Here is a 25,148-nt window from a genome sequence, read left to right on the forward strand (position 1 = left end):
GTACAGCCACACACACACACACACCCAACGCGCTTCGAGACATCTTTTCTGTGTTCCCAGCCTAAAGATTGTTAATCCAAGAACATTCGCAATAAATTATTACAATATCTCAAATTTGGCCCCATATGGTAAATTATTGGTTCGGTTAGTGGGAAAAAATTATTCAAATCTTGAAAATGGGTCCATGTCCATCTCTCCTCTGCTTCCTGATACTGCCTCTATTCTTCAATTTCGTCTCTTCCACCGATAACACAAACCTGGTATTCAAAGGCTGCGCGGACCAGAAATTCCAAGATTTTAATGGGGTTTACAGGCAAACACTGGAGAATCTGTTGGACACTTTAAAATCCCAATCTTCAGCTACAAAGTTCTACAAAACAAGTTCCGGAGATGGCCTATCTGCCATTAATGGCGCCTTTCAATGCAGAGGTGACCTCTCAAATGGAGACTGCAACAGCTGCGTTGCAAAAGCCCCTGATTTGGCTGAAAAGCTTTGTGGTCAAGCTATTGCTGCGAGAGTCCAGATGAATGGGTGTTATTTGAGGTATGAAATTTCTGGGTTCAGACAAGTGAGTGGGACTGAGTTGTTGTACAAGATTTGTGGGTCGAACCGGGCCAGCGGATCCGGTTTCGGGGATAGATTGGACATGGCTTTAGGGGAGATAGTGAAGGGTTTGACGAGTGGGAACAGTACTGGGTTTTATGCTGGCCAGTATCAGTCTGTGTATGTTCTGGGTCAATGTGAGGGCGATTTAAGCGGCGTAGACTGTGTGAGTTGTGTGAAAAGTGCCGTGGATAGAGCTAAATCCGACTGTGGCAGCTCAATTTCAGCTCAAATATATCTTCAAGAATGCTATATTAGCTATACTTATTATCCAAATGGGGTGACCAGTGGCCAATCATCACTTACATCATCAGGTTATAAAATATATTTGTAAAGTTTTCACCATACTTCATCTCTGGTCTTCGCTATACATTTCTTGGTTTCAAATTCAAGTCAAGATTTAATCTTATGGATAGTACTAGATGTGATAAAGTGATGGTCATATGTCTCTTTCTATAGTTTTCGAACATTGCATGCGTCGGTCGCATTTTGACTGGCGTTTTAGATGCAAAATTGGTGGACAACCCGAGAGAATCATTGTTTTCTGAATTACAAATTGGCATATACAAAAGTGAAAGTGTTGAGAAAACGTAATAGATAAAGTTGAGTTCAGACGAAGTTATAAGAAATAGGAATGGGATGTTAGAAGAGAAGGTGAAAAATATGGTATTTATGAATCTAATCTCTAATATGTGAAGTAAGATCCATCTTAAAAAAAAAAGGTCAAGATAGACGGCTTAGCATTAATTTCTTAATAATGTAGGCTTATAAATATATGTTGGGGTCCACCAAACCCCCTTGCTGGGTTAATTTTTATTTAAAAAAATTTACATGACGTATCGCTGTGTATTTCCGACTTTATATTACATAAAGAAACTGGTGGGGGGTGTGACAAAATACGGTCACTCTCACTCGTGATATCGTGCATTTCTATTTTAGTGATAGTGATGATAACATAATTTGGTTGGAACTTGGATGTAGGGACCGGAAGGAATACACAGAAGACAGTTGCTATTGTGCTTGGAGGACTTGTGGGTGTGGGGCTGGTAATGGCTTGTTTGTTGTTTGCAAAATCTGCTTTCAAGAAAAAGACTCATACACACAAGTATGGTGGATAGAGGTTAGTGTTATTGTTGCAACTTGAGCTTATTTTCTTGGATTTCACACCTTTTTTTTTTTTTTATAGTAATCTGATGTAACTTGATCAAGTTTATGGCAGTTCACCCACATAGACACACACAAGCCAACACTTTGACATTAGACACTAGAGAATCAATGAGAGAGTATCTCGAAAGATGTTGATGGAACACTATAGAACCCAACAGAGATTGTTGGAGAAACATGGCTAATTTTTTTATGTATAACGTAGTCATTTTTGGCAGGAAACGTCGGTAAGGTTCTCGATGAAAAGGCAGAAATACGAGAAATCACGAGATGGGATTTTGGAAAATTCAGGGTAAAAAATGGATTACCATTTCATTGGGTGCTTGTAAAGAGGGAAGATTTGCTTTTTCACTTTGTGATATAGCTTCAGAGTATANATCTCCTTTTCGGGTTAAAAGTTAATTGAGAGGTGGCTACTTCAAAGAATGATAGTGAGATTAGTGTTAAATTACTCATTTGTGCTAGTGACATGAGTGTGTATATCCACGATCTAACAATTGATAGATGAGTGAATTATGATCGTGCACTTGCTTTATATCAAAGTCGATGAGTTCACTTTTACACCATGAAAAGCAAGTAATGGCTGTCTCTTTATGTACGTAGTTACAAAACCCAGAAAGTAAATCCTAGCTTTCCCATGGTTATGGGGTCCAATAAGTTGATTGATCAATTGGTTGTGACCTTTTAGCTTTGTTATTTTTCGGGCAGTGATGATCAATCTGTCATCACTATACAAAAACTCATTCGTAATCGACTGAAATATTTAATCATCGATAGCTTCGATGTTAATTTTGAAACATTTTCTCTCTACCAATGCTATAGTCGGGCATCAGTCGAAGAGTCGTGTTTTAACTGTGTGATGAGACGTTATGTGAACTTTTTTTTAACAGTTTTGGTTAAACATTTTCGTAAAATGAGGATGAATAGTAGATATAGGACATCAATGTGCAGGAGCGCTCGGGATGTGACGACAGTTCATATATTGTGGCTTATTTCACATTGCAACACTGAAAGTTAAAATGTCTTTGGTTGGGTAAAACTGAATTCAGATAGATTTATAATATTGAAATTAAATAGAGTTGACGTGAAATAAATGTACCAGTTGAGATTTGATAGGAGTTGATTGGACATTTTATTTGATCGTGGATTAAATAATCATTAGTAAAATAAAATAAATTATAATTCTGATGCAAGTTACGAAATTTAGTAAATCATAAAAAAATATAAATTTTAAGGGTTGTGATTATGTTTATTTGAACTGAAATCTGTAATAAATAAATTTTTAATGTAATTGAACGGTTTACAAAACTCATTGATAATAGGATACAAACAAAAAATCAAATAAAATATTTATTTTGTTTTTAGTTGAGGTAGAATATTGTTACAATTGCATTTCAAACTTGAGATATCGTCTCAAATTTCACTCTTTGGTGTTTGTAATTATTAACAAATAAAATATTTTTATATTCAATAAAAATCACATTAAATTGAGAAAAAATATTTTATACTAATATAATTGATTTGGATCGATTTGCTTTGATTGATTTTATCGAAAACTTAATACAAATCAAATTTTTCGATTTGGTTAATTTTAAAACTAATCCAATTTTTTTTAAATTTAGACAAATTCCTTACCTACAACAAACTATAGGTATGTCCACTCCTATTGGGATTTAAACCGGTAGAGTTCGAAAATTTCAGAAAATTATATTAACATAATAATTTTTTATGTGAAAATTAATTAATGAACTTAATGCTCATCATTACTTTGTGTAAAATACTCATTGTGTACTTGTCACCTCATTAATCAGTTGTTAACTGATGAAAGCAAATTTTGTAAATATAGATTTCACGTATTATTGAAGCATAATAAAAAAAAATTCATACGAGATCATCTCATGATTCAATTTGATGAGACAAATTTTTAACACGATTTGGGCAATGTAAAAATATTTATTTTTTATGCCAATTTTTTTTTTGTAAATATAAATCAGATCAAACCGTCTATTTAGGGATGACAATTTCCTCCGAACCCGTTGGAGGATCCGATACCCGACCCGAATAGAAGAGGGTATGGAGGGATTTTTAGACCCGATTAAATAATTGAGTAATCGGGTATGGGGATTTTCGGGTTCGGGTATGGAGGCGGGTTTGATATAATCCGACCCACACCCGACCCGAATACCCGTTTAAATTTATATATATATATGTATGTATGGATATGTATGTATGTATATATATAGTAATNGGATGTATGAAATCCGACCCATACCCTACCCATTGCCATCCCTACGTCTATTAAGTATAAATTCGTGAGACTCTCTGACATGAAACTCGAGAAGGATTTGAAGCAACCAAAGTTCTAGACTTATCATAATATCGTTTATAAATTTGGTTTCATTGTTAAGTTTTAAACGAGTTCATTCAAATGAAACAAAAATCATGATCATAAATTATAATCGTAAAAAAAATAGACGGACCGGATTCACACGCGGCTCTATCCAGAACCCACCGAGAGGGGTATGTCTTCGCGCTAACGTTGGAATTCAATTAAAAATTTGTGCCCTAATTTTCCAATTCGTCCCCTTCCCCAATCTGCCTCGGCACCAAAATCATCCAAATTTCTTCAACCGTCTTCATTTTGATTTCCAGGTGTAGTAAACTTTCTCTATGTCTTAAGGGTCGTATCTTTCAATGACTTGTGGGTGGTTTTTTAGTTGTTGGTGGCTGTTAACATCGCATATGAATCACTAAATTCCATTAGATTTACTTTCGTTGAGTTTTCTGCCTGTTGCTGAGCCATGTTTTCTTTATTTATTTGTTTGTGTGGCAGTTACGTGGCCTAGGGTTTTATAACGAAACCCTAATTTTCTTATTTGTGATAGTTTTTGCATTCGAAAATCCTGTCAATAAGGTTGCCATGTTTACAGATACTGTTTTTTGACACAAAATGACTCCAAAGAGTATGTTGTGTTTTTAGCTTTGCTTAGTATACTCGGGCAGTTGTTGGTTTTTAATTGGATGCTGCAAAATGATGTTTCCATAACTAGGGAAATACGTCTCTTTAGGGAAAAGGTAACGTGTCTTGTGTAGTTTTCAAACACCGTTTGGATTTATATGTCCTGTGTAACAATCGGATTCTAAATTTAGTGCATGTTTACCAGTATTTTTCATAATCAAAGCCAGGCCCATGGTATAATTTTATCAGTTTGATTTTTGACCTTTGGCAATTTAAAAGCAATGAACTGATTTTCCCTCCTTCCCCGTAACTACTTGTTCTTTAAGACTTAATATATATTGCACGTTAATGCAGAGTTAGAATTATTGCCCAAAAGTAACTAATTTCTCCTTTTGAAATTGCTTGAATATGCCAGGCACACCACCACCATTCTTATTATGGAAGATAGCGAGTCTATGTTGGCACAAACCACCACTATTTCTGGTTATTCTTCGGTAGACCACGATAATGCAAAAAATGCAGCTCTGGTGACTGGTGCATCTGTAGTTCAGGCTAATGCTATTGCATCCGATACACCAGGCTTGGTTGCTTCATCTAGCTTTCCAATTGCAGGCGTTTCAGTGGCACATGGATCCAACATAGATCTTGGAAATTCAAACCCTGCATATGTGAATGCTTCCATGGATTCAACCCAAGTTTCTGGTAATGGTAATAATGTTAGCAAGGCAAGGGAAGTAGCAACAGCTATTACTGAAAATGGGATTGATTCAGAAGCCTATGTAGCATCTGTCGCGCAACATCATCCCGTGGATCGTTCTGGTATTTACTCTTGATGTACCAATACATTTCCTGCCTAGGCATATATTTGTCAGTTTTAAGCACTTAATTTACTCATGACCTGGATTTTCATTTTAATACACATTTGAAAAATTATTCAATGTGGTTTTCCTAGCCTTTTTGGTACTCTTGGTCTTGGACATGTTTATAGTAACAAAAAAGGCATAGGTCTTAACCATAAAATGATGGCGTGCTGTATCAACATTATATACAATCACAACTTGAAATGGAGCTTTCTGTTTAATATACGTGGAGAAAAAATTATTGATTGCCGCGCCTTTCAAGCTTAGGCGTTTGGGACTATCAGTTTCAACATGGTGTTAGAGCTAGCGGATCACGGGTTGAAACTCTTGGTGCACAAAAACCCAATATATTTCTAAATTGGTCCCTGGTGGCTTTTGTTGCCTAGAATATCCGACCACAAATTGGTCTCTAGTGGCTTTTGTTGCCTAGTATCCGACCGATTTGCATGTATACGTCTTGGATATGAATTTTATGCATATATTTCTCAGTCTCATTGTTCGAACATATGTGGCACTTGGTTGTAGTGCCTTCCAAGGACTCGAAGAGCGTGAGCTCTGGGGACAAGTTGTTTCAACAATATCTATTATGGCAATGTGCTGCTTTTGAATGAATGAATCGTTCATTTTATTGACCTCTATCAGAAAAGCTCAAACAAATAATAAAAGCACTTGGTATCTTAATGCAGCGTTACTAGTACTTTCGCGTAAAATATAAATGACAATTGATAGTTGCTGAGTGTTTCCTTTGGCACTGGACAATGAATATGGATTACCTTATTATCCTAACCATGCATCTAAAGTAGTATCCTTGTGCTTCAAACCTTCTCAATTGGTATAGCTGAAGGTGTGTGGCTTAATAGTGGATACCTTGAGGACCACTGTCTACTAACACTATGCAATCATTTTTTAACACAGATCATAGTTACAGAAATGAAAAAATTCAGGCATCACCGCATCAATCAAAACATAATGGTCGTTGATCGTTGTTTTCACGTGATAATGAAAATGGGAAAGGGATCTTAGCATTCATGCATATGAAACATCCACTTTTACTATCTTTTGAATAATTGTTCATACAAATCTACTATTTGTTTCCTCACAATGCTGCCAAAGATAGAATTTATGTTGAAGATATCTGACACTTTCCCCTCATGAAAGGCTTAATTCATTTGATGAAAATTTAATGACAGAACGGAGTGAAGAAGAAGACAGATTATGGAGCATAGTGACTACTAATTCCATGGATTTTAATGCATGGACTTCTCTAGTTGAGGAAACAGAGAGAATGTCTGAGGTATGCCTGATGGATCAAAGCTTTGTGGGTCCTTGTTTCTGTTCTTTCTTTCTTTCTTTTTTTCCGATTTGTCAACATTTGTGCTTTGTGTGGGAGTGGGCATTATATTTTTATTGCCGCCCTACTGATTGAAAATGGTTTTCAATTCCCTGCCAATTAGAGTTATAACATGATGTTCTCAAACTACTAAAGCATATTAATTAACTTTCATGTCATTTCTTTTTTGTTATGTTGCTAAGGATGTTCTAATGATGCATTATTTTCCGTTCATGGTCATTCATTGAAACTCATGTTTTTTGCAGGGTGACATAATTAAAATTCAAAAAGTTTATGATACATTTTTAGCTGAATTTCCTTTATGTTACGGTTACTGGAAGAAGTATGCTGATCATGTGGCACGCCTCAACTCAGTGGACAAAGTCACAGAGGTTTATGAGCGAGCTGTTCAAGGAGTTACCTATTCTGTTGACATGTGGTTGCATTATTGTGTATTTTCCATTTCCTCTTATGGAGATCCTGATACCATCCGAAGGTCTCTTTTATTTATTTTATTCATTTTTGTTCAGTCTGGTCATCCTTGAATGCTGTTGAAATGCTTTTATTGCTAACCCACTTCATTTGTCCGCCTCAGCATTTACCGAAGTATTTTGTGTCAAGGTTTGTAGGCAATGTACTCCTATTAAACGTCCCATGGTGTGCAAACTCTTGTTTTGATGGCTCATTTATATATTTTGCAACTATAAAAATTGTTGCACACACTAATCTTCCCAAGGCTATAATTATCGATGTGTCTATGCTTACGGAACTTTACCACTTCTGGAAATGGTACAACTCCTTTCGGGAAAGTAATGGCAAATTCTTTTCACTAAAATTTTCTCAAAGTGCAGGGTTTGTTGATGTTTTTTTTGTGTGAATTAACACCATTCTCTTTTTTACTTTTGGGTAATAAGTTTGGATTACCTGTATCTGTATTAAATGTTCCAATTTTCTTTTCCTCTCGTGGTGTTTCAGGCTATTTGACAGAGCTTTAGAATATGTTGGAACTGATTACTTATGCTTTCCACTCTGGGACAAATATATTGAGTATGAAATTTCACAACAAGATTGGGCTCGTGTTGCCGATATTTATACACGGGTTCTGGAAATTCCAAATCAGCAAATGGATCGCTACTTCGAAGGGTAATTTTTTTACCCGTCCTATTCGTTATTATTGATAGAATATAACTGACATTATTCTTAAAGAGTGAAATCTCATGTTAATTTTCCTTGTGCAAATCAACATGTTCATGCTGATGTATGGCTGCCTGATTTCTTGTCCACAACACTTTGGGATAGAAGTAGTGAGTTTCTTATTTGGTGTGGCTCGAGATGTTTTGTTTACCATCAGGACCCTCGACCTAGTTTGTTTATTTGCTTTGATGGTTTCATGCCAACCCTTTATATATATGCACTGCTAGTAAGGAAGGTCCCAGTTGTGAATATTATCTATGACCCTGCCGCTGAATATTGGATATTCCATTGGCACTAGTGTTATACGATTGACTCACAGACCATGGTCCGGCTATTTTCTTTTCGTGTCTTTGGAAGTTTGAATTTGATTTGAGTATCCCTCCATGACGACACCCTGTAGGTATTTTGAGGTTTAAAATCGCGAGCTAGCCAACTTACTATTGTTAGTAAGATCATATTCTTAATCACGTTCCTTCATTTTGTCCCTTTCTTCTTCGTTTGTCTAAAGCATCTGGTTAGTGTGAAGCATGTGATTCCGTGCTGCGTTGTATTCTGTGGTTATGTCTTGGTATATATATGATTTCTTTGTCAATAGGGTTACAGATTGAATGAAATTCTCATGATTGATGATTTTTAACCGTTATGCCTGCTGTCCAGGTTTAAAGAATTGGTGGCAAGTCGACCTCTATTGGAGTTGCGAACAGCTGAGGAATCCACAGTAGCTTTTGGTCAAGTAAATGGAGAGGACCCTTCTAGTGCTATCGAACAGTCTTATAACCCTGTTAGTGCCAGCTTAAATGATGCCGAGGAGTTGGAGAAGTATTTTGCCATTAGAGAAGAAATATATAAGAAAGCTAAAGAGTTTGATGCAAAGATCATCAGTTTTGAAACTTCTATTAGGAGGCCTTATTTCCATGTGCGGCCCCTTAACACAGCAGAGCTTGAAAATTGGCACGCCTATCTTGATTTTATTGAAGTCGAAGATGACTTCAATAAGGTATCTGTGTTTGTGTTTGTATTGGACATTTTTTTATTTAATCTTTGCATGTAGCTTTAGTTGTCCTTGTTATGCATTGACTTACAGTTAAGTAATATGTGCCGCCCCATATGCTTTATTGGCTAACCGTTGGAGAAGCATCATTTAAAACGGGGTATTGAACTTGGACTTAAGCATGGGACTTCCATTTGCTTTCTATAAGGCTAAGTACTTCAAACTCTCATTCGTGAGTCAAAATTCTAGGTTCATGATGTGTTGTCCAACACAATATTTGTTTTAAAGTTCCAATGTTATGAATGCAGGTCTGTATTATCTTCCTAACCATCTATCTGTCAGTCAAGGAGGGTCCCTCCTTTCATATTTGAGGGGCCTCCTATTCCACCAACGGAGTATTCCTTGTGCATTTCTCCTTTGTAATTTTTATATCGTTTCTTAAAAATTCATTATTTGAATTTAAATACAGTACTATGTAACTCTAACGACCTGCCAGGTTTTCAAGCTTTATGAAAGATGTTTGATTGCATGTGCCCTATATCCTGAGTACTGGATTAGATACGTTTTGTGCATGGAAGCTAGGGGCAACATGGAGCTTGCCGATAATGTACTTGCTCGTGCTACCCAAGTGTTTGTTAAGGTATGAATTCCTCTTTTACTTTGAACTATGCTCGCCAGTTATTTTCTCATCAATCATGGTATATCCAACAGCTTAGCATCTGAAATCTTTATAACCTACATTTTTATGATTATATTTTGCATGAATTTGCCTCGTATGCTCTGCATTCCTTTCTTATATTGATCAGCCGTACATATGTATTTTGTATGTGCTGCCTTATTTTTGAATGATTTTTGGTCGATTTTTTTTATAAAATTCTTACGCTATTTATTACTTATTTAGGACTAAAATATATTAAGAAATTTGCATGTTTGAATCCTTAAAAAGGAAGAAGAATGGAAATGCATCCTGTACAATTAGTGAATAAGATAGTTTTTGGCATTTTAAAACTTCCTAACAAGATATATCGGCAAGTTTTCCGTCCGTTTTTGTGCTTGTGAATCTAAAGATGGTTATTAATCGATTTGTATTTGCTTTGACGGGGATTCAATTTTAGTTGGGGGAATATAAATTTATTTGCTGTGCTTTATTATTGTATCTCTGAACAGAGGCAACCAGAGATCCATCTTTTTGAGGCTAGATTTAGGGAGTCTCATGGTGACATTTCTAGAGCCGAAGCTGCTTATCAGCTGGTGCACACTGGAGTTTCGCCTGGACTTCTAGAAGCAATAATTAAGCATGCCAACATGGAACACCGACTTGTAAGATTGCTTGATTAAGCTATTTAAGATTTGGATATGGAGAGGATTGATTGAATTGTTCTTGTTATTTTTAATATTTCCAGGGAAATCTGGAAGCAGCTTATTCTATATATGAGCAGGCCATTGCAATCGAGAAAGGAAAGGAAAATTCACATACTCTGCCTTTGTTATTTGCTCAGTACTCACGTTTTCTATTCTTGGTAGGTTTTATGTTTTAAAGAAAATTATTTTGCTGCTTACTTCTGTTTATGTTCCTCTCTCAATTAATATAAGCTGCTAGTTGAAGGAAGCAGTTTCTTGAAATGGTGAACGTAACTTGCTGCTTGACTAAGTGTTACTTGTTTAATTTATCTCCTGGAGGAAGCATCACTAATTGCTAAAATGTTTTGTGCTCTAATACAGATGAAGCATGTGCTGTTTTTTGACTATGACATCTCACATATTTAAAACATAGGTTTCTGGCAACGTGGATAAGGCGAGGGAGATTCTTGAAAGAGGGGTGGAGAACGAGCAGTTATCAAAACCATTTTTGGAGGTTTCCTCTCTCTTTCTATCTGCACCAATCTATCTTCCTCTCTTTTCTCTTTCTAAATGAAACAATAGAAAAGGAAAAGCTGGAAAACGTAAAACATGTTGTTAGTTTTTTATGGGCATTTTCTTTTTGAAGTTTATTTATTCCTGCAATTTCTATTATTTCAGGCAATGATCCACTTAGAATCAATTCAGCCTCTTCTGAAGCGGATCGATTACTTGGATTCTTTAGTTGAAAAATTCATAGTTCCGAATATTGGAAACCTAGTTGTTGCAAGTGTTGCAGAAAGAGAGGAGATATCAAGCATTTTTTTGGAGGTAGTTTATATCATTTACATTTACTTGCCTACAAGTGCGTAGAGCTTTCGGCAGAACTGTTCATGTTGACACCTTTGTCTACAGTGTTTCTGAGTTGTTTCTATGGTGGTTGTCTTGGCCTTTGTATAAGTGTTTGCTCTTATACGTTGGTCAATGCAAGAGCTTAGTGATGGATTTGCTGTTAAGTGTTCCATGATATCTCTTTTGACCAGTGCTTCAACTTATGAGTGTTATGCAGTATGTCGTGTGAACCTCAAGCTTTTGTGTTTTACATGGACTTCTCATATTTATATTTTAATTTTGAAATATTGATGCGTTTTATTTCTGTGGATTTTTGTTCTCATTATTCTGGCGGACGAATGGTTAGACTTTTAATGGGACCACTTTGTCTTTTTAGTTCTTGGATCTTTTTGGAGATGCACCGTCTATAAAGAAGGCCAGTGATCGGCATGCTAAACTGTTCTTACATCACAAGAGCGCTACAGAGTCAAAGAAACGCCACTCAGAGGATTATTTAGTTTCAGACAAATCAAAATTTGCAAAAACAGTTGCTTCACACTCTGTCCCTCATGTAATGAGTGAATACCCCAGCGCACAAAATCAGTGGGGGGCTGGTTATGGTTTACAAGCTCAAACTTGGCCCCAAGCCTCACAAGCTCAAGCTCAACAGTGGACCCCTGGCTATGCGCAACAGGTACTTGCACTAATTTTATAGAGCTGGCTTTTTGTGCTACCTGACCATATGATGAACACAATTGGAGTTATTGTTATGCAGTTGAGATTGTTTGCATATCAAATCAATCTTATGATGTCTGCCTAAAGCGTGACAGATGGAAAATTAGATTATTGTTTGACTATGAAGTTTTTGTCTTGAAACGTAAGTTCGAACAAGGACATTAATATCTGTTGTGTAGTTTGAGGAAAACAGGCATATCTTCCACATTCCAGGATTTAAAACGGATTACTCAGTACAATCTCACTCGCCAATATTTTTTTCGTCATCACATTGGAGGAAAGTCATATTGTGTATTTTGGTCTTTATAGGCTATGTATGGCAGTTATGGAACAAGCTATCCACACCCACAGATACCTACATCTGTGCCCCAAACTGCAGCATATGGAACGTATCCTTCAACTTACCCTCAGGTAACTCAAAAGTTAAATATCTATCTGACCGACTTCTTTTCCACCATTCATGTTTTTCAAGTTGTCTGTCTAAATTTCACTCTGGGCAACCCATAGGCCCCGAAACCAGTAACTCCCATGTTCTAGATGGCATTTCTTTTTTTTTTTGGGATTCAGAGATTTTTCAACTCACAGAAGCAGCACAAATACAAAACTCTTGTTTATATCTTTAGCCCAAGTAAAGTTTACTTCCTGTCCTCTCAACAGAAAGTGTGATTGTTAACTTTACTTGATTTCCATTTTCTCCCAACAGACTTATGCACAGCCAGCAACAGCTGCAACTATGACTCCAGCGCAGCCGTCCGCAGCTGTTCCACCGGCCACATATTACAGCGGTTACTACTGAAGAAGCAAAGGTCATCCCTGTTTCCAATCTTGAAGTCGACTGTCATTTTCAGGAAGGGTAGCTAGCGTGGCAACCCGTTTACATGTTGACAATCCTTTTGTTTATCAGTATCTTAGGATATTTTTATATTTAGGATTAGGAGTTAGGCCCAGGATAGACCGACGGGAGATGATAGCTGGGGATTTCAGTTTGTATGCATCAGTTTCAGACTTACCGGTTGAGTAAATTGTGATGGAGTAGCTTTTGTAAGAAAAATGGTTTTTTTTAATGAAAAAGAAATGTTTTTACAACAAAAGAAAAAAAGAATTAGACGTCTAAAGTATGATATATTCAAGTTTCTATTGTTAGTTTCTTTTCAAAATTTAAATGTTTTTTCACTGATGTGTCTAATTTTTTATATTTTTTGGTTTGCTAAAGAAATTGAGAAAAAGCTATTTGTGAAAAATATTTTGTGTCGTATTTAGAATGCAATAATTTTGATTATTTTGATTGTCGGGAAATGGTGTTATTGTTAATATTAATTTTTTTAAAATAATTTATATGTAAATTTTGTATAATTTTGGATTAATTTGATATTATTTTGGGTATATCAATTTAAAATTAAAAAATTTTAGAATTTAAAATTATATTTGGAGTAGAGTTATATTCTTGGTTTCGTTTCGTCATTGATTTGTCTTATAAAATAAAATATTTTTTTTGATATATTTACTTCGAGTTTTACCCTAGGCATGTATTAGGAATTCTCTTTTACTTTCTTTTTTTGAACAATTTATTTATTCTACTAAAGTCTTTTTACAAATTTATTATTTTATCAATGTAATTATTTGATTTATATAATTCATTTATATATATAATAATGAATCGGACCAATTTAATTTATATTAAATAATACTTTTTATTTACTGAAAAGAATATAAATTACATGAAGTAGTTAATTTAGATAATTTGTTTTCCATTAGTTAATTTTATCAATTAAATTTATGTGAAAATTATATAAACAATTCAATTCAATGCTAAATATCTAAACTTATATATCCAAAAAAATTTTTGAAACTATTTCTTTAATATATGTCGATCTATTTATTCCACAAATAGTATTATGAAACTGTTTTACGAGTCAATTTTATGAGACATATATCTAACTTGACATAAAAAATATTACTCTTCATGTCAAAAATATTACTTTTCATTGTATGTACAGAATGAGTTGGCTCGTGTCACGAATAAGATATGTGAGATTGTCTCATAATAAACCTATTATTTTTTTAATGTAAATATTACTTATATCTGTTGTCATGGCTCTCCATCTCTATTAAATAACATGGTGACCTTTATTCAAGATTTTTGTTAAAAAAATAATTATATTCTAATATCATCAAAAGTGGATTAAGAATAATTTTAATCTTTACAAGATTGGAAAAGATAGACTCCAAATTAATCAACATTTGGCAAGATATTTGTGTGGTCTCAAACCTTGACAGACAATCATATAATATATGACGTAATATGTATAAAAAAATTTCTTTTGACTACATAATAATATAATACATATACAAAAAAATAGTACAATCAACATATTATTTACATCAATGTATCAGAGACGACGTAATCATTACACAACACATAACTCGAATACGACAATAAACAAATTCGTCTCTATCAACTATCAATTTCATGACTTCTTTGATTAGACACACCTAGTCATTTTCCTCTATCATGTCCCAGCACTAGTCATGTGACATTTCAAACAGAAACATCCTCCGAAAGATGAGCATACACGATACACATCATCGCAATACATAACAGTAATATGAAGAACAAAATAAGATATAACTGAAATCATAACTAGAATACTCCTTCATTCATTCGTACTAGCTGAACATCCATTCGCTGTTTTTGAACAATGAGTGATATCACAACCAACAATATGTAGTGACAAAACAACATCGACAATATGTCGCTCTCCTACTATTGCGACAAACAACATCAACATACGTCATTCCCCTAACTATTGTGATTATAATAAAAACAAATCATTGTCCAATATCCAATAACCAACAATATCAACAATAACACATATAATATCAAATCACTCATTCCCGGTGATTTCTCATCTTTCAACGCAATATTATTCATCAATACCAAACAATAACAGCATATGTTCGTACGTCAACACGTACATGATAATCGAGTATATATAAATATAATAGTCCAACAACAATTAATTCAACAAAAATATGAAATTCCTTTATAAATATTCACCGTTCAACAATTATTATTCTGGTGTATTTAGTTCATAATAGTAACATCAAATACATCATGAACAATTAAATTCAATTAATATGTTTTATCAAAATATCCGCTAAACTACAAAAAAAAAAATCCATATCAATAGATGGCCTATTTCTCATAGAATCCGAATATATTATCATATTTAAAAACAACCGAAAAACAATGCCATAATTTCAATTTAAACAGTCACTAAGACGATCAAATTTACCGAAACATGAAACTTCTATATTTTTGAATTTTCTACCTCGTCTCCAAATTTCAACTTATTTGGATTTTAAATGGCCAAAATATATCATATTTCGTTACCTAATTATCATTAATTATTTAATAATCATATTACTAAATCAACAAATCATTATATTTACCTCTGGACATTACAATAGCCTTTGGTATATAATAATAGACATTCAAAACAAATTTCAGAAAATACACAAAATTGCATTAATAAGTAATAATTGAAACTTACAATGCTATCATATTATTAATGATGTAATAATAATGGGATTCAAGAATACCTATAGATTTAACATATACTAGTTTTCATACATCAACAGCATCCACAATAGTGGCAAAAAGAATCTTCATATAACCTCCAAATATCTTTAACAATGCAATAAACCTACTGTCTCTGCTTGTCCCTGGTCGAATTCGCCCTTGTTAGAAGCGAACTCGCTATATTTTCTTTGGTTTTTGAGAAAAAAGGATCCCATGCATGAGGCTTCTCAGCTTGATCTTTGTCCAACAAAGCATATTTCCAAGCAAGTTCCTTAGTAAAATTACCATAATCCTGCCCCTCAACTATGTCCCTCCTCAACTTTGTAACTTTTTTTATGATCGCTTCAACCGCAATGTCAAATGCGTCTTTGAACGCATTCGAATCTGACCGAGGATCTGCATATATCAGCTGAGGGATGAGATTAATGACCATATCCCTCATTTCCTTCACTTGCACGGCAGAGAATTGATTCAACCTCTCCTCTAAGCTAATTTTCTTGATACGAACATCGTCCTCGGGTATAAAAACTGAATATTTTGTATGATTCTTTGGTAAATGCCATGTATATTGAGTATATGCAGAAGCTGGATGGAAAAAAACAGGTATACAACCGGCCAATATGGAATCAAATGCTGATCTTCTTGTGAAAGAATCACCTTGAGGCTGGAGGCAAAAATGAGAGCTCTGAAACATTTGCATAATTCGATCAGGCGAATGACACTTGCTCTCGCCGAATCCACATTCCAAAAGTTGGCACGAATTCGAGTTCTTGCATTGTTCTATGATCTGGCCACGGATAGATTTCTTGTTTCCAGGTCGAGGAGCACCCGCAAAGCAGAAGAGGTGTTTCCTTTCTTGTTTCCTCATTCTATCCAGCCAAATGGACAAATCAGAATCTTTTTCAGGGTGGAAGTATGTGGGATATGGGATTCCATAATCATTCATATGCCACGGGCTCGATTCCACCACGAGTACAGACATGTTCTTGGCCTGCGGTAAGAACAGAAGCTTATTACCCCAATCCGATTGTTGATCGGTTAACCTCCGAAAATCCCATGTTATCCTACCTGCGACAAGAAAATGATCCCTTCCTCCCATGATCTGCCACTCTGGCCTCTTCACGAGCCACTCAATCAAAGCTAGTGATGCAGCATCACGAGTCGTCATGTTATGCCCCCAAAGATATCTAGAAATATCGAATCCTGCATAGAAAGGCACGAAAATTGCAGCAGCAAGAGATGAGTCATTCGTTAAGCACTTGTATTGCTTCATCCGGTTACTGAATATCAAATCTAAAGCGAACTGATTTGTTGCATACCATCCGGTATTCGAGAAAACCCCTTCAACATTCTCCAACGGCGGACCAAGACCGAAATTTGTAATGAACTTACACATGTCGGTCCAGAGACTAAGACTCTTACATTCTTTAACCATGTTCTCATTGAACATTGAAGGAAGATCATGAACATAAATATACTTTCCTCCACAAGGGTCACTCTTGTTCTCTACTGTCCTCAATGCCCGCATAAATGGATAATTCATCATCTTATTACGAGGCCTATCTTTCGTTTTCACCAGCCCTTTCTTTGAAGTTAACCATGGAGCTTCGTTTGGGATTACATTTTTTGATACAACATCAGCCAATCCTTCGTTCTCAGTTTGAATAATACGTTTCACGGAGACGGGACGAAGAAGGTGATTCTTGATTGATATGGCATTAAGGGGAGCAGAGTTGGAATCAAACATAGTATCATCAACACTTGTACCTCCAAGAACTATAAAATGAACATAAAACAAACATAGCCAACAGAGAGATGATACCAAAGCTAATAAACGAAGGCATGAGCGTTGATTCTTGGTTGGCCCCTTCTCCATTTGGTGTAATGAGGCCACTAGACAACGTCGACGTATCAGACACCAAAAACAAACAAAATCATCGATTCATAGAACTACGTTACCACCTTTTCCCTGAATTACTGAAGCAACTCATCGATAAAAAAAAAAAAAAGAGTCCAGAACTCTGACGTTCATTCATCATCAATTAATACCCCACAAATCACTAACCGTACCTTAGAAGCTAGATTCTGAAACAAATTTCAACCCCACTGGATACAAGAAAATTTAGTTCAAGAATCAAATATCCAAAAAAACAGCTCCACAAATGATGAAAACTGTCACGCGAAAATGACTGCATTTTGGACTGAAATTTCGCTCGAGTGAAACCCCGAAATAACTTGATATCGTGCTCATTTTGAGGAGGAAAAAAACTGAAACTTATTGTTAGAAAGAAAAAAGAACCGGAAACTCAATTTGTTTGTACAAAAACAAGAAACTGAATAATATTTAAAAAGATTGAAACTTTGGAACTCATGATCAGCGACAAGACTTTTGAGAAGAAATACCCACAGGAATTTGAAAAGAATGAAAGTTTTCTACAAAAACTAATCAGTCGTTCAAGATTTTCCTCCGTATTTATTATCATTGTTTGAACGAAAATGGAAACAATCATTAATTAACTGTGTGAGGAATGAAAATCACGTATTAATTTTTTTTTAAACAAAATTTGTTTTGAATAAATTTTTTTTACTAAGAAATCCATTATATATTTATCACAGGTTGCATTGTAATAACACACGCATATACATGTTTAATAAAGTAAGACAATGTCATCTGCCTGATTTGCTCAATACGATAATATGCCAAATATNTAAAATTATATTAATACACATTTTTTTAATATTATGTTAAGATCGAATGATTGGTTTAGAGGGATTGAATAAACAGTCTCAACAAATTGTCAAAATTAATTTGGTTGGGTTAGCAACACTGAATTGAAATTCTTATCAGTTGAACTTCAATGAATCAGTTGTTTGGTACTGCACAGAAATAGTTTCACTGAATCGGTTGAACATCGCAAACGGCAAGGCTAAATAACAATTAGATTTAACAATTGAAATAATTTTAAGTAAACGATATTGGTAACTAGTTTACAAAACAATTGTTTATAGATTTTCGGATATTTAAACAATTTTACGTCACCCTTTCTTTCACTCATGAAATATTTTTCACTTGAAGACTTTGATGATTACAAACAATTTGGAACAACTCACTTCAACATGACTTAGATATGGTCTACTGAAACTTTTAGATATCTCATAACAAACAAAATGATAAGTAAGGCTCTTACTGTAAATTACAAGTATTGCTCATGGAAATATATTAGCACAATTGATCCTCAATAATCAAATACAATAACTTAAGTGTGTGCTGAAAAATATTTATCAGTTTTGCTCTCAAGAACTTGATACTCAAAATAATGCTCGTGATTCAAAATTGTCGAGGAGAGATTGAAATTTCAAACAACTGATCTATTTCTAAGAACAAATTCCAATGGTAGACTTTTTCAATCTGATAGTCATTTCCAAATATAAAAGTTGTTGCGTCATGCCATTGTCATTTCTGACAAATAGTATACTCTGGTAGTACGCATAGAATCTGACGTTGTAACGAACTGAAAAGCTGTCACAAATATATCATCTTATATGTTAGCAGGGGCTCTGATCTTAAGATAATGTTCTGGAAATCTTAAAAGAATATTTGTTGAAATTTCTCACTAATTTACCAAGATAAGATGATCAGTAAGCCTTGAATCAGTGTCTTTCGATGTTCAGTTTTCTTCCGATAATCAGTTACGTTTGAGTTAAATTGCCTTAGTATTTAGTTTGACTTGAGAAAACATTAACATATGAATATCATTTTTCCTTATGAATTCAATTCGACTAGGCTCTTATTAAATGCTTATTTAAATTAAAATAGTCTTTTATTAAGTCCACAAAACTTAATTGATCTAATATTTCCAATCTTATTTTTTATCTATATTTTAAATTCAATCATATATTTATCTATTTTTAAAAAAATTCGATAATCAATTACTCCTAATAAAAAAATATGTAATTTCACGAATTTGAAAAAAAAAAGCAAAAATTTGATCATGAGTAGATAAATATTTTAATTGTATAAGCATACATCGCGCGCAGAAGAACACTCGTATGTATATTTAATTAAAAATTTTCATCCTTTAAAAGTTATTCTTAATTAATTTGGTATTTATTTATTTATATTAAAAAAGTAGATTTTTAGTGAGACGGTCTATGGATTTATATCTGTGAGACGGGTCGATTCTGTCTATATTTGGAGTCAAATGTAATATTTTGGAATAAAAAAATATTATATTTTCATGAGTTAGGTTAGATAGGAGATACATCTCATTAAATTGACCCGTGTGATGATTTTATAGGAGTTTTTGTTTAAAAACAATTAATTTTAATAGTATTTAGATCAAATGAAGAAAATTATTAATATAGAGCTTATGTTTTTTTTTAGAATAATGATGATGCGATAAACTATTTATAATATTTTGTTATTTTTTATGATATTTAGTTTGCTAATTTTTATTTTTAATCTTTTTTTTATTGATATCTTAAAGAATTTAATAAATATCCATATCTTCATCAAAATAATTCAAATTTGAAAAAAAAAAATTTAGGTGATATATTTGGGAAGGATATGTATATCCTATCTTCCGATGGGTAAGAAGATGAAAATGAAAGTCGAATACCCGAAAGAGATGGGGATAAAAATGAATATAATAAATGAAAATGTGACAAAGGATATGAAATCTTAAATCCGATTCATTGACAATTTTTCTTATTAAATTTTATTGTTCCAGCAACAAAAGGAAAAATAAATTCAAATAAAAACATTAATTACATGAAATTAATTATGTTACATGCAATATTAAAGTACTTAAATTAAACGAATTGTTCACCATAAATTAGTTCTCACACTGTATTAAATTATTTTAATAAATAATAAAAAATGACAAGAAAAGTATGATAAATGCAAATAACAAAATCCACCCCAATCTCTTTTCGAATTCACCTTCCACCCCTGTTCTCACCACTCTGAACCCCTTGTCCATTTTCAAATCTTCCAGATACAAATTAACTCCAAGATCTCCCATTTTAACCCCGCCATCAATCAAGATCGAGTTGTTGATACCTTGTACATCATTGTTTACATAAATGTTAATGGCGCAACTTTCTTGAGACGACTCACCGGAACCGCCGCGAGGAGCTATCATAGACGCGCCGACAGTCTTCCCCGCCAATACGACATGTTGAAAAGATCCGTGGCTAAATCGTGGTGGCATCGGGCCACCTGATGAGTTTTCGGAACTCATTTTTCCTCGTTTTGGGTCGAGTTCTTTTTTCATTGTCGTTTATATGCTATGATTTGAGATGGTTCTAACTTTATCCGAATGCAGAAGAAAGCAAATGTTCCATTGGAATGACTTGTCTTACACTCGCTTATTACTTTAAATTCCTCACAATATTTTTTCATTACATATTTGATCAAAGTTCAAATCTTGGTATTTTCGCTTAGATTCATGGTCCTTTAAAAAAAGGAAGTGAAATGGACTTTATTCGACATTAAAACTTGGGCCCGAGTCCAATTAAAGGCGGGCCATATCATTGTTTGGCCCAATTTATTTTCTGGCATAATCATGAACTAATCTCGTTAATATTGAAATTGTTGATGGAATTACGAGGATAGTTTGGGGGATGAGACCGTCAGGATAGGGGTGGTATAATGTAACATATCGTATCGTATCAAAAATTATATATCATATATCGTATCGAAAATTTCGCTATAAGCAAATTCATACCGATACAATCGGTATATCGAAATTTCGATGTATATAACTAGGATACTGATTATGTCGAAATTATACGGTATACCGATATTTCGATACGGTATCAGTATATATCATTTTAAAATAGAAAAAACCTTATATTTTTAAATTTATTGTTTAAAATATTATATATTTTAAAAAATTTATATTTTTTTCGGTATTCCGGTATATACCGAAATTTTCAAATTGCATATCATTACAATACCAAAAAATTCGATATTGTTATCGTACCGTACCGAAATCTTTCGTATACCAAAATTCGGCAAATTCAGTATTTTTCGGTACGGTAATCTCGGTATACCAAAAAATCGGTATTTTTTCCCATCTTTAGTTAGGGAACTCTATAATTTCAGTTTTAAATTTCAGAAAATTAATGATCTTAATCTCATAATTTTCATTTCAATTTCCTAATTACGTAGCATCAAAATCGGAGGAGGTTAACCTTAACGAGTAGGTCTCTTGTGAGACGGTCTCACGAATCTTTATCTGTGAAACAGGTCAACCCCACTGATATTCACAATAAAAAGTAATACTCTTAACATAAAAAATAATATTTTTTCATGGATGACCCAAATAAGAGATCTGTATCACAAAATAAGACCCGTGAGACCGTTTCACACAAGTTTTTACCAACCTTAACCTACACTTGAATCAGGACTCATGTTGCTTGAGTTTTCTAGAAGTTAGATTTCATATTTTTTTTGTTACATTCTGTATCTGACACACCCGAAACTCAACTCCAACTCATGTATGCAAACACGTAAATTTAATATTTGATTTAAAAAAAACAGTTAGAAAACCTGTCGGTAGAAAATAACTCTAGGATTGAAACTTTTTTCAAGTTCACAAAAGAAATTGGTCCAGTAGAGGCCAAATGGTCCCAAATATAGCGAAGACTTTGATAATATTGCACAGAATTTGAAGTGTTTCATGTGAAATCCTCATGGACTGGTCCTAAACTCAATCTCAACTTATAAGATAAGATAAGATAATGTCATTGTTAATTAATTTAATGCCAAAGTCAAATTTGATTATGTAAGGCTTCATCGTTTAAGTCGACTAAATATGTTGATTTCCAAATAGTTAAAATATCACGTTCGATCCACCAATTGGTATCGATGATATTCTTTCAATATAATTAAACAATATGTTTGACTATATGAACATTTTACTAAATTATATACATAGCTAGGCATGCAAAATCAAGATAATGAGCAACCCTACAAATTCTTGAAAACCAATCGATTCACTTTCAAGATTATAGTAGGTCTCTTGTAAGACGGTCTCACGAATCTTTATCTATGAGACGGGTCAACTCTACCGTTATTCACAATAAAAAGTAATTCTCTTAGCAAAAAAAGTAATATTTTTTCATGGATGACTCAAATAAGATATCTGTATCACAAAATAAGACCCGTGAGACCGTCTCACACAAGTTTTTGCTTCAAGATTATTTTCTGTGTATCATTTTTTTTTCTTAAATACAATGTTTGTCTGATCATCACGTTTAACTATAGTTTGGTTCAATTTTGGATAAAAATTCGAACCAAACTATGAATTGGCTTCGTGTTTCAAGGGATTCATTGTATGTCACATCGATATATATGTTAATTTAATCTACATGTATGTGTAAATTATATTTTTGCTATAATTTTGAATCAGATTTATTCAGTGCATTAATATTGATATTAATTAATCAGATTAGTTGAATTTCACAAAGAAGCAGATGTGCTGAGCATAACATATTCAAAACAAAATTTTAATTTTTTTTTAAAAAAAATTAAAATTAAAAGAATAAGTAAATAAATAATAAACCTTTGTATGATGCATGCCGTTTCTCAGCGAAGGAATCTTGGCCGTCGAAAAATGCATGCATCGGTTTGCATGAGCACGCATATATACCAACCTAGGCAGTTGCCGTCCAAGCAGAAATTTTAGTAAAAAATGTTTGTATTTTTTAAAATTAAATTTGTCCCTACCCCTACCCCTATACTTCTTAATATATATATATATATATATATATATATTTGTATGATATGATATATTGAGGTATGAATAATTGAACGCATGCACATCCCTATCCATCCGTGAATATTGCATGGAAAAAGGTTCTCTAAATATTTTTGAAAAATTAGAATACTTTTATATATATATATTGAAACAATAGTTAGGCTATCAAATGGAACGAAAATAAAATAACTGAAACAGCGAGTCGACAAAGAATGTTTAAAGATGTTTGAAAACTTGAATAACTCATATATCACATCTTCTTTGACTCAGAAAATATTCCACTGGAAGGCTTTGTTAATTACAAGCAATTTACAACAACTCACTTCGACAAGACTTCATGGTCTTGTTGTTCATTACTGAGCATGAAGAATTATGTTAAATGTCTCACATCAGCTCTTTGAAGTACTTGATGGTTGTATATATAGAATTGAACAATTCTCCATCTAGAACTAGTTTTTAGAGTTGAGTTAAGCTCAAGTCTCAATAAAATAAATATATAATGACGTATTAATGATTAAGTTATACTATGATTTTGTAAGTTGATCATGGTAGTATTAATCACGCACACGAGTGTAATTTGGTTGCCAGCTTGTTTGAATTTTGGTCAGAATCGACATACTATAATTGTCATTGGATAGATATTTGTTTTACCCAAATTTTTCCACAATCCTATGTACTCAGTTTTACGATACAAAGTCAAAACATTTACATCTAAAATTTTAGATATTTAGTTAATTTAAAGTGTGTTTACACATACAAATCAGAGCAAGAAATATATATATATAAACAAATTATAGAAATTAGAAAATATGGATTTTATAGAATAGTTTAATTTTTTTAAAGAAAAGGTCAAGTGTTTCTCCTAAAATGAGTCGTCCAAAAATTTATTCAACAAAAAATTAAAAATATGTCTCATGTGATATGGCCTCACGAATCTATATCTGTAAGATGAATCGACTTGATTCATTCTTATAAGAAAAATTAATACTTTTAACAAAAAAAATAACAATGTTTAATGAGTCGTGTCGAATAGAAGACACGTCTCATAAAATTGAATACGAGATATTTTAAATTTTTTTAGTAGCATAGCCCTAATAATCATTGCAGAAAGATATTTTGATAGGGCAAGTGGGCAACGTGACGGTCGGGATCAAAATGTGTAGTACGCAGCGTGTAGCATCGCTTCTCAGGTATGGGCTTCGTGGGCCGACAAGTTATCCCAACGTGGGGGTCCAGTAAGGAGTGGGTGAAGTTGGTCGTCCCCAACAGATTTTGAGTTTCCACTCCACGTGGGCATCAATTCTATTATCCTAGTCAGATTTTCCCTTCTGCCAGGTCAGCATTTTAGATATTTTCCTAACTCCTCATTGGGTGACTAGTTGTCGCTATTAGAATCATTGGAAGAGACATTGTCGACTTTAAATTATCGTGTCGTTCAACATATATAATAAGGTTATTGACTTTATTATTATTATTTTTTGTCACATTTGTATAAGCAGATTTCCGATCCTTAAAAACAAGGTTGGTTTTGTCACATTGTTTATTTGCTAAATCAAACAAAATATTCATCTCCTATATATACATACAGAAATATGTCTTATATAACAAAAACACATATGACATCGTCTCACAGATCACTTTTTGAGACGAAATTTCTACATGATCCATAAATAATATTATTTTTTATGTCAAAAATATTAATTTACACTCTAGGTATTGATCGAGACAATCTGTTTTTCAGGAAATCTACTTATTTTATATGGCAAAAACTTGTGTGAGACGGTCTCACATGA

General features: G+C 33.6%; 3 protein-coding genes across 6 annotated transcripts; 2 read left to right on the plus strand and 1 right to left on the minus strand.

Annotated features, from left to right (window-relative positions):
* LOC140958411 (plasmodesmata-located protein 2-like) lies at window positions 1–2,149 on the plus strand. Its single transcript, XM_073415848.1, has 3 exons — window positions 1–918; window positions 1,586–1,724; window positions 1,987–2,149. The coding sequence occupies exons 1-2, from the start codon at window positions 177–179 to the stop codon at window positions 1,720–1,722; spliced, it is 879 nt and encodes a 292-aa protein (XP_073271949.1). The 5' UTR covers window positions 1–176; the 3' UTR covers window positions 1,723–1,724; window positions 1,987–2,149.
* A 2,106-nt stretch (window positions 2,150–4,255) lies between these two features.
* Window positions 4,256–13,141, plus strand: LOC140959020 (pre-mRNA-processing factor 39-1-like). Of its 4 annotated transcripts, XM_073416716.1 has the most exons (15): window positions 4,256–4,420; window positions 5,143–5,261; window positions 5,340–5,546; window positions 6,778–6,881; window positions 7,184–7,413; window positions 7,893–8,060; window positions 8,769–9,108; window positions 9,599–9,742; window positions 10,270–10,422; window positions 10,506–10,622; window positions 10,877–10,957; window positions 11,122–11,271; window positions 11,669–11,965; window positions 12,316–12,417; window positions 12,710–13,141. In XM_073416716.1, the coding sequence occupies exons 2-15, from the start codon at window positions 5,165–5,167 to the stop codon at window positions 12,800–12,802; spliced, it is 2,283 nt and encodes a 760-aa protein (XP_073272817.1). In that variant the 5' UTR covers window positions 4,256–4,420; window positions 5,143–5,164; the 3' UTR covers window positions 12,803–13,141. The 4 variants fall into 4 exon arrangements, with proteins under 4 accessions (XP_073272817.1, XP_073272816.1, XP_073272819.1 ...); XM_073416715.1 differs by having other exon boundaries at window positions 5,143–5,546; XM_073416718.1 differs by lacking the exon at window positions 5,143–5,261 and having other exon boundaries at window positions 4,308–4,420.
* A 2,475-nt stretch (window positions 13,142–15,616) lies between these two features.
* Window positions 15,617–17,587, minus strand: LOC140960491 (xyloglucan galactosyltransferase MUR3). The gene has a single exon (XM_073418777.1). It carries the CDS (start codon window positions 17,463–17,465, stop codon window positions 15,714–15,716), a length of 1,752 nt encoding a protein of 583 aa, XP_073274878.1. The 5' UTR covers window positions 17,466–17,587; the 3' UTR covers window positions 15,617–15,713.
* Window positions 17,588–25,148: the final 7,561 nt, after the last annotated feature.

Source organism: Primulina huaijiensis, chromosome 15 (assembly GCF_012295235.1).
Source record: "Primulina huaijiensis isolate GDHJ02 chromosome 15, ASM1229523v2, whole genome shotgun sequence".
Taxonomy (NCBI): domain Eukaryota; kingdom Viridiplantae; phylum Streptophyta; class Magnoliopsida; order Lamiales; family Gesneriaceae; genus Primulina; species Primulina huaijiensis.

What these genes read in the sequence shown, in the direction of transcription:
- LOC140958411 (XM_073415848.1), top strand. Translation starts at nt 177, where the DNA reads ATGGGTCCATGTCCATCTCTCCTCTGCTTCCTGATACTGCCTCTATTC. An exon ending in ATCATCACTTACATCATCAG is followed by an intron (nt 919 to 1,585) that starts GTTATAAAATAT and finishes ACTTGGATGTAG; the next exon opens with GGACCGGAAGGAATACACAG.
- LOC140959020 (XM_073416715.1), top strand. Translation starts at nt 5,165, where the DNA reads ATGGAAGATAGCGAGTCTATGTTGGCACAAACCACCACTATTTCTGGT. An exon ending in GATCCTGATACCATCCGAAG is followed by an intron (nt 7,414 to 7,892) that starts GTCTCTTTTATT and finishes GTGGTGTTTCAG; the next exon opens with GCTATTTGACAGAGCTTTAG. An exon ending in ATCCTTCAACTTACCCTCAG is followed by an intron (nt 12,418 to 12,709) that starts GTAACTCAAAAG and finishes TTCTCCCAACAG; the next exon opens with ACTTATGCACAGCCAGCAAC.
- LOC140960491 (XM_073418777.1), bottom strand. Translation starts at nt 17,465, where the DNA reads ATGGAGAAGGGGCCAACCAAGAATCAACGCTCATGCCTTCGTTTATTA.